The following is an 18,303-nucleotide window of genomic DNA, read 5'->3' as shown; positions in this document are numbered from 1 at the left end:
TATAAACTCTATGTTCAAAAACCTATCATGTCATATAAATAGATAAATAAATCTAGTTAATACTACTCGATAAAGGAAGTAATACGTGATTAGCAATTTAGCATTTAGCGTGACTGTTGTAAGAGTATTTAGTGTGTTTCGTATTATCCAGGAGATGTACAAACTGACATATGCTTTCAAATGTAGCAAGGGTTTTTTTTTCAAAGTACCATTATGTAATTTAAGGTACTGTATATGTTATGTTTTGTTATGCTATAACTATATTCTATATGATTTTTTTCTTAACTTACTATGTGAATCATTAACTCTCAATTGAGTATTTTTATTCTTCCTTCTGTTCGTTTACACCAAAGCAATCAATGAATCGGGCTTTTTTTGTTTTTAAAACACCAATTAAGCTATATATATATATATTTATATTTTTTTTTACATACTATTCGCTTTTCACGTTACTTTTTATGAAACTCGTCTTCTTATAATCTTGAGATGCTATGATAGTTTTACTAAAAGCTCTAAATTTAATGGCTTCCCCTGTTTTCATCCAAAATCAATGCTTCAAAAGTCAAATTGTTTGCCATTGTTAGTACAGATAAGTTGAATGCAATCTTATCAATATCATTCCACTTATTGTGTAAAAAAGGAACAATTTGATGCCTTTTTTTTCTTCTGTTACTTTCATTTAAATCTCGAATTCTAAAAAGTAAACAAAATATGACTATGATGATAGATACTAGGCATAAATTATGTTTATGCATATGAATTTGTAACGGAAGTCATACACTCGAGTGTCTCTTGATCCATTAATGCATAATGCATTCATTTTGTGAATCAATAATATTCACACACGCCTTCGTAATTTCGAACGGACCTCAATTTTATGAATACTTTTTGGGGGAAACCATAAGGTTGGGCAAGAAGATGTTACATAATTTAGACCGTATGACCTTTTATAATGGGCTTATCATAAACTTATTAAGTTGTGACCAAAGGCCCAAAAAGCCCATTAGTTTTGTTTGGTTTCATTGTGTTTGATCACTTTGTTGCTTGCTGCTATTAGAGTATCAGGTGAGTACCTAAAATCATAATATTTCAAATCGATCGTTTCATAAGCTTAATATGGAAACATCACACCAAACAATAAAATTAACAAAATTAGTAAAAAATAAAAAAAAAATGTAAGAAAACTCACAAGTTTGTTAAAATTACAGTATTTATAATTTGTTTCTGACTTGGCCTTAGTATCAACAAGCTCTCACATTCTTTGGGTTCCACAACTTTTCCAGCCAACCTCCTTCGCCACCATCAAGAACCTTCTTGTTCTTCTCTTCCTCGTCTCTAGAAGCTCCTTGACTCTTAAGCGGAACCAGCTGCGGCTTCTTGCCACCAACCCCAGGCGATGAAGCTTCCACAATCTTTGTCACCATATCTAACACCTCACTCATCTTTGGACGCGCCTTTGCGTTCCTAGCAAGGCAAAGGTTGGCTACAACCGCTAGTTTCTGCACTGGCTTGATCATGTACTTCCCTTCGAGCCTCGGATCTACTATGAGCCGGAACCTCCTTGTGTCAGATAAGTAAGGTCTCACCCATTCTAAAAGCTTCTGCTCTCCTTTAGGCTTGTTCCGGTCTAGCGGCCTCCTTCCTGTAATGAGCTCATAGATGAAAACTCCGTAACCCCACACATCGCTTTTTGATGTTAGACGACCCGTTTGGATGTACTCTGGAGCTGCGTAACCCATTGTTCCTACTACCTGTTAAACCCCCAAAAATTAGAACTTTCTTGATCTTTGCAATGATTTCAGGAACCAAAAAACCAATCATGTGAAAAATGTGAGAAACTTACATCAGTAGAAACATGGCTTGACCCTGGTGAAGGACCTAAGCGAGCCAAACCAAAATCTGAAAGCTTCGCTTTCCAGTTCTCGTCTAGTAGAATGTTGGATGACTTGAAATCCCGGAATATTATCTACAGAAAGAAACATATTTATAGTTAACTGATGAGAGAAACGGATGAGCTAAGTAATGAAAACAGAGGTCTTCATGTTCATTTACCTGAAAGTTCATTTCTTCATGAAGGTATGTTAAACCCCGAGCTGCGTCTTGAGCTATTCTCAGTCTAAGGTCCCAAGTAAGTACTGTTGGTGACCGTGGGGATAAATGGAACTCAACGCTTTGGTTTGGCATATATTCATAAACCAAAAGCCTTTGGATTCCACGTTCATCGTCTTCTGCACAATGGCCCAGCAGTTTCACCAAGTTTGAATGCTCGACTACACCGAGAAAGTTCACTTCAGTCACCCATTCTTTATGACCCTGCAATGATGATATCCAAAGTTATATGATGATGCTTTGATGAATGAATGAACACTAACAGATTCTGTGAAGAAACGTTTACCTGCAACCCTCTTTTGCCGAGCTGTTTAACCGCAACTTCGATTTTCTTTGAAGGGTCTTCCAAGTTCTTGATCGTTCCCCAATAGACACAACCGAACCCGCCTTCCCCAATCATACCAGACCTACTGAAGTTCCTTGTAGCAGATTTAAGATCACTGATAGTGAACTCTCTAAGGTTGTTTTCTCTAGCTGACATGCTCGTGTTGGAGTTCCTTCCAGTGGATGATGACACAGTGCTCGTTCCAGAGACATCCCGGGGACTGAAATCTGAACCGCTTTTGTTTACGTCACTGAAGATAGAGGTTGGTGAAACAGGTTTAGGGCTTCTCTGTTCATCTTTCTTGTCTCCAAGAGGGAATAAGAAGCATTTCATCTTCGTAAAGATATTGAAACACCGAGGTTCCTCCACTGATATACACACACACAAAGATGCACAAACGAACTAAAAAGTGAGCACATTGTAGCATTAGATCGAAACTCCAAAACCACTTGACTACACTAGAAGACTCAGAATCGAATACACTATTCATTTGTTCGATTCAATCTAAAAATTTGATCTTTGAATCAAAACTAATCAGAAACAAAGGACTAGATTCTGTAACATCAAGGAACCTGAAGAATTGTCGAATCAAATTAGAGATTGAAGAAAACCCCAAATTGATGTAACGAACCCTAAATTTTGTAGTTTAGACCAAGAAACACTCTTGGCCTAACTTGCCAAATTTATAGTAAAGATTAAACCTTTGGTTCTTCCCTAAACAAGAATTGCAACAAGTATGAATATTTTGTGATAGAAAAGGTAAAGTAAGTTGGAGGAAATAAACAAACTCACCTTTGAGATCTTTTTATGTACAGAGACCCAATAAAAATAAATAAAAATCAAAACTTTTTCAGAAGAAGAAGAAGAAGAAGAAGAGCGTTAAAAATCACAAAGCGAAGTATTTGTTGGCTTGAAAAGGAAGATAGGAATGTAGGAGCTATGTATTTAGTAAGTCTAATGAAATGAACTTTGAACAAAAAAAAAATGGATGGAAGAAGCAAGAAGAGCTGACGAAGAAGACTAATAATCAAAAGAGGAGAGGAGGGCTGCCTGATAAAGGAAGTCAAAGGTTGTTGTGACGACTTTTTAAAAAAAGCTTTTATGATAATATATTTAATATATACATGTCGACCCAAAAAAATTAACAATTTGGTCAATGAAATAATAATTGAGAGCAACAATTGGCAAATAAAAACACACAAAGAAAAAAAAAGAAAAAATTGTGAAGTAAATTTAGTGGCAGGAGGTAAATCTATTTGTAGAAATCACACTGGATACCGGTTTTTACAAATGTAGGAATTTGGCTAATGGACCAGCCAGTTGTGCCTACTAGTTGACAGAAAAGAAAAAAGAATTTGCTCAATAAAAAATTTGAATTTAAAAAAAAACCGTAAATATTTACAATCAATTTCCTGTTATTATAAAGTAAATGAGACTTTCCCCTATTTCATTGATGTTCTCATAATTTCTTTCGTTGTGCAGATCAAACTCGTGGCGCTAGCTTCATTATCAAATTAATTGACATGTCCTTGTTCTCTTTTTTCTTTTTGTTGAATCAGTTCCGCCCGCTGGTCGTCCTCACTATAAAAGTGTTTCGTTGAACAATATATATCTCCAGAAGGTGATACTATGAACATCATTCTATATTTGCAACGTTTTCCGCATCCGGTGCATATGGGTCGAGTGAGAGCATTGTTTTCAACAATATTGAACTCTTTCCCGTTGCATAACGTGAATCTTGAACCAGGATTCATATATAAATCCTTCCCAAGTAAACATTCAATATGGAGTGCCACTTCACATTCTTCGCATCTGTAGAATCTAGATGGGACTATTGCTTCCTCGCAAAGATCGCACGAGTAGACTCCATCTGTGTTTCCAAACCAGTACTCATCTCCAAAGTTGAGTTCTTTATATGAGAAGGTGAGTAAATGTTCATGATTCTTGTATCTCACCTTGTACGGAAAAGTGGCGCAGCCAAGACACAAGAATAAGCGACATTCGTCGCATGTTAACGATATAGTTAGGCTTCCCTGACAAATCGAACATCCACCTCTTGATGAATTAAAGAACAAGGGATGTCTATGAGGATGATGATTGTACGGCTCAGATATGGAAGCACATCGTACATCTAAAACGAAACCGTCACAATCATGAATATTGGTATTGTAGCACACATATTTGAAACCGCATGACTTAACCCAACAACATTGACATGTTCGGATTTGGTTACGACATGGTTCCAGATGAAGTAAATGGGCATGAAACGCATGTTGTTTCACACGGGGAAGACATGCACATTCTTCATGGAGCACATAATCACATTTCATGCATATGTAAGCTTTACCATCATATAGAGGAGCTATGCACGCTTGACAATATTTTTCTCCATCATGCCATAATTTGATATCTTCATCAAGTCGCATGGGATGTTCTGGATGACTAAAATGTAATATAATCCCGTTACTTATCTCCTCAAACGACGGTTTAATACTTTCCTCGTCTTCTTCTTCCGGTTCACCTTCAAGCTCTTTTCCGTCCCATATTGCTCCTAATAATAGCCCTGACGTCGCGCATTGTGTATGCACACCATAAATGCAGTCGTTTCTCAAGCAAGTATATACCCCATAATTTTCGGCAATTATTTTGCGACAAACACCGCACGCCATAATTTCTCCGAACGAAAGAGAAAAAGCAAAAGAAAGACGGTGTTTGTGACGAGATATTTTTATGACTTGTGGCAAGTAGATGCACCTTCTATGAACCATGAAATCGCAAAGAAGACATACGAAGATGAAATACTCGTTATCGTCACCTCTACAAACATCGCACATTAAATTGGATTTCCTAGGGAAGTAATATAGGGTATGCTCATGCCTTTTCTTATAGTTTATGAATGGCGGTTTTGTAGCACAAACGGGATCCAAACTAAAATCACAAATATTGCAATAGTAAATTAAGCATAAGGAAAAACTAGAAATTAGGCATTGGCATTCCAGCATAGGAGGACTTTGAAGGCTTACGTGAAGCTGAAGAGAATGTTTAGGATGATAAGGAGATTTGAACACAGAGGGAGACTCGACACATTCTCTGTGGTACCATTTGTCACATTCAATACAAAAATAGTAGGTTGTACCGATGGTGTTGATATTACAAGCCCCACAACATCCTTTTCTTCCTTCAGTGAATTGTATGTTTGCTACAGTAGTTTCTCTATTGTTGCCCTCAATAAGAGGGAGAAGATGGTGAGAATGTGAAGACTCATCATCTTCATCTTTATCATTANAGACATACGAAGATGAAATACTCGTTATCGTCACCTCTACAAACATCGCACATTAAATTGGATTTCCTAGGGAAGTAATATAGGGTATGCTCATGCCTTTTCTTATAGTTTATGAATGGCGGTTTTGTAGCACAAACGGGATCCAAACTAAAATCACAAATATTGCAATAGTAAATTAAGCATAAGGAAAAACTAGAAATTAGGCATTGGCATTCCAGCATAGGAGGACTTTGAAGGCTTACGTGAAGCTGAAGAGAATGTTTAGGATGATAAGGAGATTTGAACACAGAGGGAGACTCGACACATTCTCTGTGGTACCATTTGTCACATTCAATACAAAAATAGTAGGTTGTACCGATGGTGTTGATATTACAAGCCCCACAACATCCTTTTCTTCCTTCAGTGAATTGTATGTTTGCTACAGTAGTTTCTCTATTGTTGCCCTCAATAAGAGGGAGAAGATGGTGAGAATGTGAAGACTCATCATCTTCATCTTTATCATTAGAAATATAATAGGGATTATCAACTATGAGCTGAGATTCCTCTTGAACCAAGAAACTTTCATCTGTTATGTTTTTGGTTCGTACGGCAGGGCATAGGAGACGAGAAGGAAGAGAATGGTTGATGAAGTCCATTAATGTTATGTGATCCAAAGAATTTAAATGGTCAGAAATTTTGAGAAACTTGCATGAGATGATAAGAGTAGATAACTAGGCTAATCCATGAAATATATATACAATATATAAGACCACTTGATGCTAAACTTTTTATGACAAGAAAGCATTTCATGCTAAGCGTAAACAATATAATCTATATTAATTCTACAGTCAGTACCGTACCCAGGTTCATCGAGGCTTAAGGCGAACTATTATTTTAATATATTGTATGAAAATAAACAAATATTAAAATTCAAAATTAAAATAAAATAAATATCAAAAATTTGAAACTATAGAAATTTTTCAGAAAGAAAAAAAAAATCTAAAAAACCTTAAACATAACCGTTTTTATTTCTATTTCAATAAACTCTTTCATCAAATTTTCTTACTCTTTTTTCCTTCGATCTTATGACCTTACTCGGTCTTTCATAATTTAAGGTTTTGTTTTCCTTTGTGTATATTTTTATAAATAAATATATTCAGAAGAGTCATACATAGGTTGTTTAGAAAATAAAAAGAGTCTCAAAATCATAATGATACACCATATTTTCCATAATTAAGGGTAAGAAAACACACAAAAAACTATATATTTTTGGAGGCCTGAGGCAAATGCCTTTTTCCTAACACATAGGCACGGCCCTGTCTACAGTTCAAACTTGATCACGCAAAGTACTAAAACTATGTTTTTCTGTTTGGTTTTATTTTTATTATTATTTTTTTTTTTTTTGTTAACCAGGAGGTTCAGGGCCGAGGTCCGGGGAAGACCGGGTGAAAGCCCCTGGCCAAATGGAATTGACTAGCAGTTTGGTTTTTGTTCCTTTCAAGAAACATTCTTATTTAGCGTACGTCGTCCCACTTCGTAAATATAGTGTTTAGGAAACAAATTAAATATTCTATATTCTTTTCTTAATTGGTGTGTATCATTTTCTCTTTACTTAAGCCTACAGACTACCATTTTATGTATTCGATACTACTTTTTCCAACCCGGTGTAGTTTAGAATCCCTAAAATAATAGGTTGTAAAAATCAATTCGTGATTAAATATTTTACAGTGCCTACAAATTTTGTTACAGAGTAATTAAACAAAAATGTACACTCAGGAGCTGTGAAAAAAAAAAAACAAAAAATAATCTCATTCTTATATATGGGCCGTTTGGTTTTTATACACAAGTGAGTTTTTAAAGTAAAGCTACGCTACAAAGCGAAATAAATATCGGATCGGACGGTGAAAGTAAGCTATAATGAACTTTTGCAAGAGCATGGGACAACACAATACACAAGGGCGGATCTAGTAAGGATTAAAGGGGGTCAGCTGACCCCTCTAAAATTCTAAATTTATCTTATAGCCTTTTAAGTTTTACAATATTATTTATAGTTTTTCTCTTTTGGTCCCTTTAAAATTACAAATTTGTGTTATTCCCTTCAGTTTTTATCATATTTTCTACTATTTTGTGTTTTGACAATATTTTTCTCATGGTTTTTAGTCTTTTTATTTGCTTCACTCTATAAATATTAAACCTAATTTGTAGTTTTTTTAATAAAACAAAACCATATTTTTAGTTTTTTAATTTCTTTTTAAATTATAAATTTTTTAGTTACATTTTGACCTCCCTAAATTATATTTCTGGATCCGCCACTGACAATACACTATCTAAGCAGATTTACTGAGAAATTTTGTAGGTTTCTGGTTCCAATTAAATTTCACGTGGATAGCAGGACGTGCTATATCAAACGGCTAGGAATGAATCTATTGTTTTCTGATCCAAAGGCTAATAATCTCTCGTTTCCTTAAAGAGAGACACTGAAGCAATGGGATGAAGCACCGGCCTGTCTCTCTGGGGGGGATGAATCGGTCGTCTCGGAATCTCCAACACAAACAAGATAAAAACAAGAAAAACTTACTACGTTTAATTAAGTCGTCGAAATGTAAGATCTCAAGCGTATTTAATACTATAGTCTTATTATCAACTACGTCTAAAAGGTTTCACATGACGCGAATACAATGCTAATTCTTCTTTAAATCAGTATTACATAAATGATTCATGTCACTTATGTAGTGTATATTATATCTTCTTTCAATTTTGATATAGCTAGGATTCCAAAGTAAAATATTTTATGTTTATGCTCAAGTGTAAGATATCCACTTTATTAATTTCTTAAAAAGTAAACATATGGTCGACCACCCAAGACATAATATTGAATCCCTAATTAATAAAAAGAATATATAATGGTTGACAGCATTTTAGCACAATTAGAATTTAGAACATATGCTTACGTATGATGGCATGATGAATACAATGTACAGTACGTTAAGATTTTGGTAATCACCAGTAGGCAGTAGTGACACATCAAATTAAAATGATGAATCAAAATCTGCCGAATAACTTATGTTATGATCTTCGATTTCATCCAGCATCAGAATCGGTGTGTACGTATATTAGATGATATGTAAATGAACTAATCTGTTGTTTGACAAAAAAAAAAGTATATATAAATGATCACTAATCAGACTAATTATTGATGATATTTTAAGAATGTGTTTTGATTTTGGTAAATCATCAGTTACAGATCACGTACAATGGATATAGATAATATACTATAGTACTTTGTCTTAGTGTAAAAATATGTGAGTTACATTACATTATACATACCGCGACGTATGGTACGTAAGTGGAATTGCACTTTGTCCAAGAATCTTATCCCATTTATCTCATCTCTTTTTAAAATCTTATCTTTCTCCAAAACATTTTAATCAAACCGTGGGGTCCCCTATTAACACAACTTGAACAAAAATGTCTCTCCTTGACTCCTATATATATGAATCAAAATATAATTCCTTATAAATTTTAGTTCTTCACTAACAATAAGCTAAACTGCTAAAGTGATTCTACCACTAACCGACCAATTATTTTTATTTTATATATAAGACCATTGTTAATCAGTTAATTGTGTAGAAATAATTAAAGAGAGTATATAAACCTTTTTCAAAAAAACAAAAGCGTAAAATACATCGTTTACGGTCTGTGCGCACCTCTAAATGCGCAATATAGTTGAGTGTCAATGTGCATGCCATGCCGATAAAGAGTCTTTTAAGTTGTTGTGTTCATGAAAAAATTAAAGAAACAAAATGAATCAATGATTAAAGCTAAAGCTCCCATTGGGGGAGCTAGGGAAGATGCATGTTCGTACGATTTTGTTATGTCGTAAGTACAGCTTGGCCGTAGTTGACCCCAAAAGAAATAAATAATACTAATACATAGAGTATTGTTCTTTTCATTTCTAGTTGAAATATTATTAATATCATTAATCATTTCATTATTTTGTTAATACTATTGGTATTAGAAAATAGATATATCTAATTAAATTGATTAAATAAATATTATGTAAAAAATAAATTATATTACGGTATTATATAGTTTAAATTATATAATTAACAATTATTATATAATTATTTAACCAATAAATACAAATTATAATTTAAATGTTTTAATTATAAATAATTTGCTCTGCGGTGTACCGCGGGTCCTAATCTAGTTATTAGAAACTATATAACACGTTTTTACTAGTGTGTCCCGCTGAACAATATATATCTCCAGAAGGTGATGGTATGAGTATCATTCTATATTTGCAACGTTTGCCGCATTCGGTGCATATGGGTCGAGTGAGAGCATTGTTTTCAACAATATTGAACTCTTTCCCGTTGTATAACGTGACTCTTGAACCAGGATTCGTATATACATCCTTCCAAAGTAAACATTCAATATGGAGTGCCACTTCACATTCTTCGCATCTGTAGAATCTCTTGGCTCTTGAAAAGTCGGGTGGGATTATTGCTTCCTCGCAAAGATCGCACGAGTAGACGTCTCGATCTCGATCGTACCAGTACTCATCTCCATGTAGGACTTCTTTATATGTGAAGGTGAGTAAATGTTCATGATTCTTGTATCTCACCTTGTACGGAAAAGTGGCGCAGCAAAAACACAAGAAAAAGCGACATTCGTCGCATGTTAACGATATAGTTCGTCTTTTCTCACAAATCGAACATTCACCTCTTGATGAATTAAAGAACAAGGGATGTCTATGAGGATGATGATTGTGCGGCTCAGATATGGAAGCACATCGTACATCTAAAACGAAAACCTTACAATCATCACTATCGGTATTGTAGCACACATATTTGAAACCGCATGACTGAACCCAACAACATTCACATGTTCGGAGTTGGTTACGAGATGGTTCCAGATGAAGTGAATGGGCATGAAACGCAAGTTGTTTCACACGGGGAAGACATGCACATTCTTCATGGAGCACATAATCACATTCCATGCATATGTAAGCTTTACCATCATATAGAGGAGCTATGCACGCTTGACAATATTTTTCTCCATCATGCCATATTTTGATATCTTCATCAAGTCGCATGGGATGTTCTGGATGACTAAAATGTAATATAATCCCGTTACTTATCTCCTCAAACGACGATTTAATACTTTCCTCGTCTTCTTCCAATTCACCTTCAAGCTCTTTTCCGTCCCATATTGCTCCTAATAGCCCTGACGTCGCGCATTGTGTATGCACAACATAAATGCAGTCGTTTTTCAAGCAAGTATATACCCCATAATCTTCGTCAATTATTTTGCGACAAACACCGCACGCCATAATTTCTCCAAACGAAAGAGAAAAAGCAAAAGAAAGACGGTGTTTGTGACGAGATATTTTTATGACTTGTGGCAAGTAGATGCACCTTCTATGAACCATGAAATCGCAAAGAAGACATACGAAGATGAGATACTTGTTATCGTCACCTCTACAAACATCGCACATTACATTGGATTTTCTAGGGAAGTAATATAGGGTATGCTCATGCCTTTTTTTATAGTTTATGAATGGCGGTTTTGTAGCACAAACGGGATCCAAACTAAAATCACAAATATTGCAATAGTAAATTAAGCATAAGGAAAAACTAGAAATTAGGCATTGGCATTCCAGTATAGTAGGACTTTGAAGGCTTACGTGAAGCTGAAGAGAATGTTTAGGATGATAAGGAGATTTGAACACAGAGGGAGACTCGACACATTCTCTGTGGTACCATTTGTCACATTCAATACAAAAATAGTAGGTTGTACCGATGGTGTTGATATTACAAGCCTCACAACATCCTTCTCTTCCTTTAGAGACTTGTATGTTTGCTACAGTAGTTTCTCTATTGTTGCACCCAATAAGAGGGAGAAGATGGTGAGAATGTGAAGACTCATCATCTTCATCTTTATCATTAGAAATATAATAGGGATTATCAACTATGAGCTGAGATTCCTCTTGAACCAAGAAACTTTCAGCTGTTATGTTTTTGGTTCGTACGGCAGGGCATAGGAGACGAGAAGGAAGAGAATGGTTGATGAAGTCCATTAATGTTATGTGATCCAAAGAATTTAAATGGTCAGAAATTTTGAGAGACTTGCATGAGATGATACGAGTAGATAACTAGGCTAATCCATGAAATATATATACAATATATAAGACCACTTGATGCTAAAGTTTTTATGACAAGAAAGCATCTCATGCTAAGCGTAAACAATATAATCTATATTAATTCTACAGTTCAAACTTGATCACGCAAAGTACTAAAACTATGTTTTTCTGTTTGGTTTTAGTTCCTTTCAAGAAACATTCTTATATAGCGTACGTCGTCCCACTTCGTAAATATAGTGTTTAGGAAACAAATTAAATATTCTATATTCTTTTCTTAATTGGTGTGTATCATTTTCTCTTTACTTAAGCCTACAGACTACCATTTTATGTATTCGATACTACTTTTTCCAACCCGGTGTAGTTTAGAATCCCTAAAATAATAGGTTGTAAAAATCAATTCGTGATTAAATATTTTACAGTGCCTACAAATTTTGTTACAGAGTAATTAAACAAAAATGTACACTCAGGAGCTGTGAAAAAAAAAAAACAAAAAATAATCTCATTCTTATATATGGGCCGTTTGGTTTTTATACACAAGTGAGTTTTTAAAGTAAAGCTACGCTACAAAGCGAAATAAATATCGGATCGGACGGTGAAAGTAAGCTATAATGAACTTTTGCAAGAGCATGGGACAACACAATACACAAGGGCGGATCTAGTAAGGATTAAAGGGGGTCAGCTGACCCCTCTAAAATTCTAAATTTATCTTATAGCCTTTTAAGTTTTACAATATTATTTATAGTTTTTCTCTTTTGGTCCCTTTAAAATTACAAATTTGTGTTATTCCCTTCAGTTTTTATCATATTTTCTACTATTTTGTGTTTTGACAATATTTTTCTCATGGTTTTTAGTCTTTTTATTTGCTTCACTCTATAAATATTAAACCTAATTTGTAGTTTTTTTAATAAAACAAAACCATATTTTTAGTTTTTTAATTTCTTTTTAAATTATAAATTTTTTAGTTACATTTTGACCTCCCTAAATTATATTTCTGGATCCGCCACTGACAATACACTATCTAAGCAGATTTACTGAGAAATTTTGTAGGTTTCTGGTTCCAATTAAATTTCACGTGGATAGCAGGACGTGCTATATCAAACGGCTAGGAATGAATCTATTGTTTTCTGATCCAAAGGCTAATAATCTCTCGTTTCCTTAAAGAGAGACACTGAAGCAATGGGATGAAGCACCGGCCTGTCTCTCTGGGGGGGATGAATCGGTCGTCTCGGAATCTCCAACACAAACAAGATAAAAACAAGAAAAACTTACTACGATTAATTAAGTCGTCGAAATGTAAGATCTCAAGCGTATTTAATACTATAGTCTTATTATCAACTACGTCTAAAAGGTTTCACATGACGCGAATACAATGCTAATTCTTCTTTAAATCAGTATTACATAAATGATTCATGTCACTTATGTAGTGTATATTAGATCTTCTTTCAGTTTTGATATAGCTAGGATTCCAAAGTAAAATATTTAATGTTTATGCGCAAGTGTAAGATATCCACTTTATTAATTTCTTGGAAAGTAAACATATGGTCGACCACCCAAGACATAAATATTGAATCCTTAATTAATGAATAAAAAGAAAATACAGTATAATGGTTGACAGCATTTTAGCACAATTAGAACATATGCTTACGTATGATGGCATGATGAATACAATATACTAGGTGTACCGTGTACGTACAGTACGTTAAGATTTTGGTAATCACCAGTAGACAGTAGTGATACATCAAAATTAAAATGATGATTTCATCCAGCATCAGAATCGGTGTGTGCGTATATTAGATGATATATAAATGAACTAATCTGTTGTTTGACAATATATCAATATATATATATATATATATGATCACTAATCAGACTAATTATTGATGATATAGTAAGAACGCGCGTGTTTTGATTTTGGTAAATCATTAGTGACAGATCACGTACAATGGATATAGATAATATACTATAGTACTTTGTCTTAGTGTAAAAATATGTGAGTTACATTACATTATACATATCGCGACGTATGGTACGTAAGTGGAATTGCACTTTGTCCAAGAATCTTATCCCATTTATCTCATCTCTTTTTAAAATCTTATCTTTCTCCAAACATTTTAATCAAACCGTGGGGTCCTCCTCTATTTTTACAACTTGAACAAAATGTCTCTCCTTCTATAAATTATGAATCAAAATATAATTCCTTAATAAATTTTAGAAAAATAACACCGAGTTGAGTGCCAATGTGCATGCCATGCCGATAAAGAGTCTTTTAGTTTGTGTTCATGAAAAAATTAAAGAAACAAAATGAATCAATGATTAAAGCTAAAGCTCCCATTGGGGAAGATGCATGTTCGTACGATTTCGTTATGTCGTAAGTACAGCTTGGCCGTAGTTGACCCCAAACAAAAAATATATAAAAATAGAACTACATAGAGTATTGTTCTTTTCATTTCTAGTAAATGTCATATGTTATTTTCAAAATTAAATTGATAATGACGTTCCAACATATTTAGTCAAATATATTTTCTTCTGTAATATATGTATTGAATAGAATGTTGTATATATTGTTTTTCATGATAACATATGTCGATCATGTATTATTGTAAAGACGACATGGTCCAAAAAAATTCATTACCCATACCTATTCATGTATATACGTTAAATTAGATATATAGTGGACCTTTGTTTGTGACTTGGTATATAAATACACAAGTACGACACTAGTACTTCTCTACATTCTATCTCACACTAACCCCCAAAAACGTCTCTCTCTCTTTCTTTTTCTCTCTCCATCTCTCTCATAAACATGATGAAGAAGAGCAAGCTGATCACTAAGGCATGGAAGCAAATGTCAAGCAGAGTCTCCAAACATCGTGACGCCACGGGAAAGCCTAAGGATATACCACATGACGTACCAAAGGGACACCTAGTGGTGTACGTAGGCAAAGAAGAGGAAAGTTACAAGAGATTCGTAATAAAGATCAAGTTGCTTCACGATCCCATCTTCAGGGCTTTGCTTGATCAATCAAAAGATGAAGCTTACGACGATTTCACTTCCGGAGATTCCAAGCTTTGTATTTCTTGTGACGAAACTCTCTTCCTTGAGGTCATCCGTTGTGCTTCTCCTCGTTATTCTTGACGAGTCTTTGATTCAAGAAGAGGGGTTCTTCGGACTTCTAACGTTTAGGGTTTTTGATAATTAATGTGAGTATCCATTTGAGGTGATATGTGTAGAAATAATGAAGAATGTTGTGAAATGAGCCATTGTTAGGTAGTAGTTGATAGAAGATGTAATCTTCTCGTCAAAGCCTTCATTGATATAACATGACTCGTCTCAAGCTATGGTAGTAATATCAAATGATCAAAATAATTATGATATTAAAATGCTAAAAATTACACTCAAACAATAATCGTGGGAGTTTTTGTTGAATCAAAGGTTGTTTTATTTGGAAAATGTCACAAAACTGATGATAACCCAATCATTTAGTTGAAGTCGGGCTTCTCAGGGTAAGTGCAGCCAGATCTTTGGATCACCACGTTCGATGCATAGCATCCAGCCTTCACACATTCCTCAATCGATTTCTCTTTCACCAACTGTGACATGAATCCTCCCACAAATGCATCACCTGTAAGAGAGATCAACAAAAATAGCCGTTAAATTCATCGGTATTGGTTATGTTTTGTATCAGTCTTGAGGAGACAAGTTCGTTTAAAATGCTAAAGGATCAGCTATGTTCTATGATCATGTCAGTTTCACCAACTGTGACATGAATCCTCCCACAAATGCATCACCTGTAAGAGAGATCAACAAAAATAGCCGTTAAATTCATCGGTATTGGTTATGTTTTGTATCAGTCTTGAGGAGACAAGTTCGTTTAAAATGCTAAAGGATCAGCTATGTTCTATGATCATGTCAGTTTCACCAACTGTGACATGAATCCTCCCACAAATGCATCACCTGTAAGAGAGATCAACAAAAATAGCCGTTAAATTCATCGGTATTGGTTATGTTTTGTATCAGTCTTGAGGAGACAAGTTCGTTTAAAATGCTAAAGGATCAGCTATGTTCTATGATCATGTCAGTTTCTATCTAGTAAAATAAGCCTACAGTTGAATGTATTACAAACCGTCTTTCGATAATAAAAATTAGTACCTGCACCGTTGGTGTCAACCAGCTTCTCCTTGGGGAGAGGGATGACTGGATATTTCTTCACCTTTCCATCTTCAGCAACAACCACTGGATCTGCGCCCTGTGTAATCACGGTGGTCCTCTTGTATGTTCCTGTGGCCTTGGGAAGCTGCGAAATCTTGATGGCTATTTGTTCAACATCTTCGGTCTGTATATAAATATAAAAGATAAAAATGATAAATTATTATCTCTGTTATACAACAATAAACATTCTGCTGAAATTTAGTCGTGCAAGAGAAGAGAAATTTTCTTACCTCCCAGCCGTGAACTTTGGAGAAGGTTCTTGCCTCTGTTTCATTGCCGAAAACAAAGTCCATGTATCTGCACGAGAAATATAGGGTGCTTTTCAGTACATTTACACAATCATAAAATCTGCAATGGATAAAAAGATAAGGGATGATGGCTTACGGTAAGAACTTCTCCTGCACATCTTTGAAGAATTCACAGATGAATGGAGCAGAAAGGTTCATTGTGAACACCTGAAAGATAAGTGAATAAGTCAGGAATGTTAATACAAAAGGCACTCGTAAGCAAATAAAAGATTCTGATATCTGGAGGACCATAGTCTTATTATTACCTTGTTGTTTGCAGCAGCATGCTCAGATACCAACTGAATGGATTCAGGCGATACTGTGAGGAAGAATCCAGCAATGTAGTAGAACTTGGCCTTCTCAACTACCCAAAACATATTCAATCAGAGACATCAGATCACGAATACAGAACTGTTAAACGGATGCAACGATGGGAAAAGAAGATTTACCCAAAGCCCAGTTTTCAGGCTGCTTAAGGTGATCAACCTTGTAGCAGTTTGCAGCTGAAAGATTAGCAATAAGAGACCTTTCTCCACCAACAACACAGACACCGCAAGTTCCAGTAGGTGCTGACTCATCTTCATAATAGTGAACCTGATTAAAGAAAAAAGCACTTTGATTACAGTTTCAATAATAATTTCATACTATCCTCAAAGGCAAACAAAGTATCATCAGCTGTGCATATACTCAAACAACAAAAACATGAAAAACCAGAGAAGATTCGGGAAAGTCAGCTCACATTGACACCAGCTGCTGTAGCATCCTTCTTCATAGCCTCTCCATATTTGTCTTTTCCAATGGAACCCATGTAACTGGTTACCCCAGGAGTTTGAAGCATCCACTGTAGCCACAAACAAGTGAAACATAAGAACCTTGATTTTTAGCAAATGGTTACTACCAATAACCCCAAAAAGAAAAGGAAAAAAAGTGCAAGAAGAAGGGGAGAGAATATACCTGAGCAACTTTGATTGAGTTCTGAGTAGCACCTAGAGAAAGAAACGAATCATGAAGAAGAAGAAGATATCACAATCTTGTCAACGCATACAGGCTAATAACTAAAAGGTTACAGGATCGTCAATCAAAAAGGACAAAAAGATGAATTACCTCCGGCAATGTATTCAACATTGAACTTGCTACTCATCTCATCATACCTTTTAAATAAAAGTGAAGCATTGAATCAATATCTACTTAACATGAACATCTTCCCTTATTAGTGATGATTATTATAACACCTAATGGCACAAATCAGAGATACCAAAAGAAGCAGAGCGTTAATGAATACGTACATGGGTAAATGTTTTTCCTCAGCGAGAATTGCATTGTTCAACTTGATGTCGTACCTGTCGTCGTCACACGATTAAAAAAAGAAGAACATCAATAACAGTAATAATAATAATAATAAAAAAAAGAATCGCACACAAATCACAGAGTTTATGCTCTACTGAAGAGAAGAATCAAACAAAAAGACCTAGATTCATACTAAAAGCCCCGAAAGAAGATTACGATACGAATACAACAACAAGTGGAAACATAAAAAGGAAAAAGAGGGATCTGAGAGTTTTTTTTTTTATATATTACTTGGTGAGAAACTCGTCGTCGACGACGGCAGAGATATCGAGGAGCGGGTTACCCATACCGAGAAGGATTCCATCGTAGTTAGAAGACGAAGCCATGATGAAACAAACGATGAAGAATTAAGAGATTTTGAGAGAGGTTTAGGTTTTATTAAGATTCAGATCTGGGATTGGTTGGCCGGCAAGTTTAGTGCTCTGCTTAGTGTAAGAAGAAGCGTCTTTAGTTTTATTTATAATCACAGAGGTTTGGTGCACCAACGACATACAGTACTCTATTATTCTCTTTCAGTTTTTTTTCTTTTCTTTTCCTTAAACTATACTGTAATTAGTTACCATAAACTCTCTCTCTTTTTGTCGGTCGACCAACTAATTTATGCCATTTTATTGA

The 18,303-nt window shown here is 34.8% G+C and overlaps 6 protein-coding genes across 8 annotated transcripts; 1 reads left to right on the top strand and 5 right to left on the bottom strand.

The window, feature by feature from the left end:
- Positions 1,088 to 3,481, bottom strand: LOC104768504 (probable receptor-like protein kinase At5g47070). The gene is made up of 5 exons (XM_010492506.2): positions 3,227 to 3,481; positions 2,396 to 2,802; positions 2,053 to 2,313; positions 1,844 to 1,966; positions 1,088 to 1,751 (listed from the first exon to the last, which is right to left on the bottom strand). The coding sequence occupies exons 2-5, from the start codon at positions 2,765 to 2,767 to the stop codon at positions 1,242 to 1,244; spliced, it is 1,266 nt and encodes a 421-aa protein (XP_010490808.1). The 5' UTR covers positions 2,768 to 2,802; positions 3,227 to 3,481; the 3' UTR covers positions 1,088 to 1,241.
- On the bottom strand, positions 3,798 to 5,712 carry LOC104768502. Its single transcript, XM_010492505.2, has 2 exons — positions 5,458 to 5,712; positions 3,798 to 5,362 (listed from the first exon to the last, which is right to left on the bottom strand). Exon 2 carries the CDS (start codon positions 5,266 to 5,268, stop codon positions 3,949 to 3,951), a length of 1,320 nt encoding a protein of 439 aa, XP_010490807.1. The 5' UTR covers positions 5,269 to 5,362; positions 5,458 to 5,712; the 3' UTR covers positions 3,798 to 3,948.
- Positions 5,748 to 6,395, bottom strand: LOC104768501. The gene is made up of 2 exons (XM_010492504.1): positions 5,963 to 6,395; positions 5,748 to 5,867 (listed from the first exon to the last, which is right to left on the bottom strand). The coding sequence occupies exons 1-2, from the start codon at positions 6,353 to 6,355 to the stop codon at positions 5,823 to 5,825; spliced, it is 438 nt and encodes a 145-aa protein (XP_010490806.1). The 5' UTR covers positions 6,356 to 6,395; the 3' UTR covers positions 5,748 to 5,822.
- On the bottom strand, positions 9,885 to 11,844 carry LOC104768500. Of its 2 annotated transcripts, none has more exons than XM_010492503.2 (2): positions 11,389 to 11,844; positions 9,885 to 11,293 (listed from the first exon to the last, which is right to left on the bottom strand). In XM_010492503.2, exon 2 carries the CDS (start codon positions 11,197 to 11,199, stop codon positions 9,913 to 9,915), a length of 1,287 nt encoding a protein of 428 aa, XP_010490805.2. In that variant the 5' UTR covers positions 11,200 to 11,293; positions 11,389 to 11,844; the 3' UTR covers positions 9,885 to 9,912. The 2 variants fall into 2 exon arrangements, with proteins under 2 accessions (XP_010490805.2, XP_019097832.1); XM_019242287.1 differs by having other exon boundaries at positions 9,885 to 11,122.
- LOC104768499 (indole-3-acetic acid-induced protein ARG7-like) lies at positions 14,560 to 15,129 on the top strand. The gene has a single exon (XM_010492500.2). It carries the CDS (start codon positions 14,648 to 14,650, stop codon positions 14,978 to 14,980), a length of 333 nt encoding a protein of 110 aa, XP_010490802.1. The 5' UTR covers positions 14,560 to 14,647; the 3' UTR covers positions 14,981 to 15,129.
- LOC104768498 (adenosine kinase 2) lies at positions 15,200 to 18,181 on the bottom strand. 2 transcript variants are annotated; one of them, XM_010492498.2, is made up of 11 exons: positions 17,920 to 18,181; positions 17,628 to 17,681; positions 17,446 to 17,492; positions 17,296 to 17,327; positions 17,081 to 17,182; positions 16,791 to 16,935; positions 16,608 to 16,705; positions 16,439 to 16,509; positions 16,285 to 16,351; positions 15,995 to 16,178; positions 15,200 to 15,467 (listed from the first exon to the last, which is right to left on the bottom strand). In XM_010492498.2, exons 1-11 carry the CDS (start codon positions 18,012 to 18,014, stop codon positions 15,325 to 15,327), a joined length of 1,038 nt encoding a protein of 345 aa, XP_010490800.1. In that variant the 5' UTR covers positions 18,015 to 18,181; the 3' UTR covers positions 15,200 to 15,324. The 2 variants fall into 2 exon arrangements, with proteins under 2 accessions (XP_010490800.1, XP_010490801.1); XM_010492499.2 differs by having other exon boundaries at positions 15,359 to 15,799; positions 17,920 to 18,179.

Source organism: Camelina sativa, chromosome 20, assembly GCF_000633955.1.
Source record: "Camelina sativa cultivar DH55 chromosome 20, Cs, whole genome shotgun sequence".
Classification (NCBI taxonomy): Eukaryota; Viridiplantae; Streptophyta; class Magnoliopsida; order Brassicales; family Brassicaceae; genus Camelina; species Camelina sativa.
This window is presented reverse-complemented; position numbering and strand designations above follow the sequence as displayed.

Bases quoted from the DNA above. Each gene is read 5' to 3' on its own strand.
- LOC104768500 (XM_010492503.2), bottom strand. From the start codon at position 11,199: ATGTGCGATGTTTGTAGAGGTGACGATAACAAGTATCTCATCTTCGTA.
- LOC104768504 (XM_010492506.2), bottom strand. From the start codon at position 2,767: ATGAAATGCTTCTTATTCCCTCTTGGAGACAAGAAAGATGAACAGAGA. The intron at 2,314-2,395 runs GTAAACGTTTCT...TCATCATTGCAG, and splicing joins TCGGCAAAAGAGGGTTGCAG to GGTCATAAAGAATGGGTGAC. The intron at 1,967-2,052 runs GTAAATGAACAT...TTCTTTCTGTAG, and splicing joins ATGAAGAAATGAACTTTCAG to ATAATATTCCGGGATTTCAA.
- LOC104768502 (XM_010492505.2), bottom strand. From the start codon at position 5,268: ATGTGCGATGTTTGTAGAGGTGACGATAACGAGTATTTCATCTTCGTA.
- LOC104768501 (XM_010492504.1), bottom strand. From the start codon at position 6,355: ATGGACTTCATCAACCATTCTCTTCCTTCTCGTCTCCTATGCCCTGCC. The intron at 5,868-5,962 runs GTAAGCCTTCAA...TTGTGATTTTAG, and splicing joins AACATTCTCTTCAGCTTCAC to TTTGGATCCCGTTTGTGCTA.
- LOC104768499 (XM_010492500.2), top strand. From the start codon at position 14,648: ATGATGAAGAAGAGCAAGCTGATCACTAAGGCATGGAAGCAAATGTCA.
- LOC104768498 (XM_010492498.2), bottom strand. From the start codon at position 18,014: ATGGCTTCGTCTTCTAACTACGATGGAATCCTTCTCGGTATGGGTAAC. The intron at 16,352-16,438 runs GTAAGCCATCAT...TTTCTCGTGCAG, and splicing joins GTGCAGGAGAAGTTCTTACC to ATACATGGACTTTGTTTTCG. The intron at 15,468-15,994 runs GTACTAATTTTT...TCTCTCTTACAG, and splicing joins GGTTGACACCAACGGTGCAG to GTGATGCATTTGTGGGAGGA.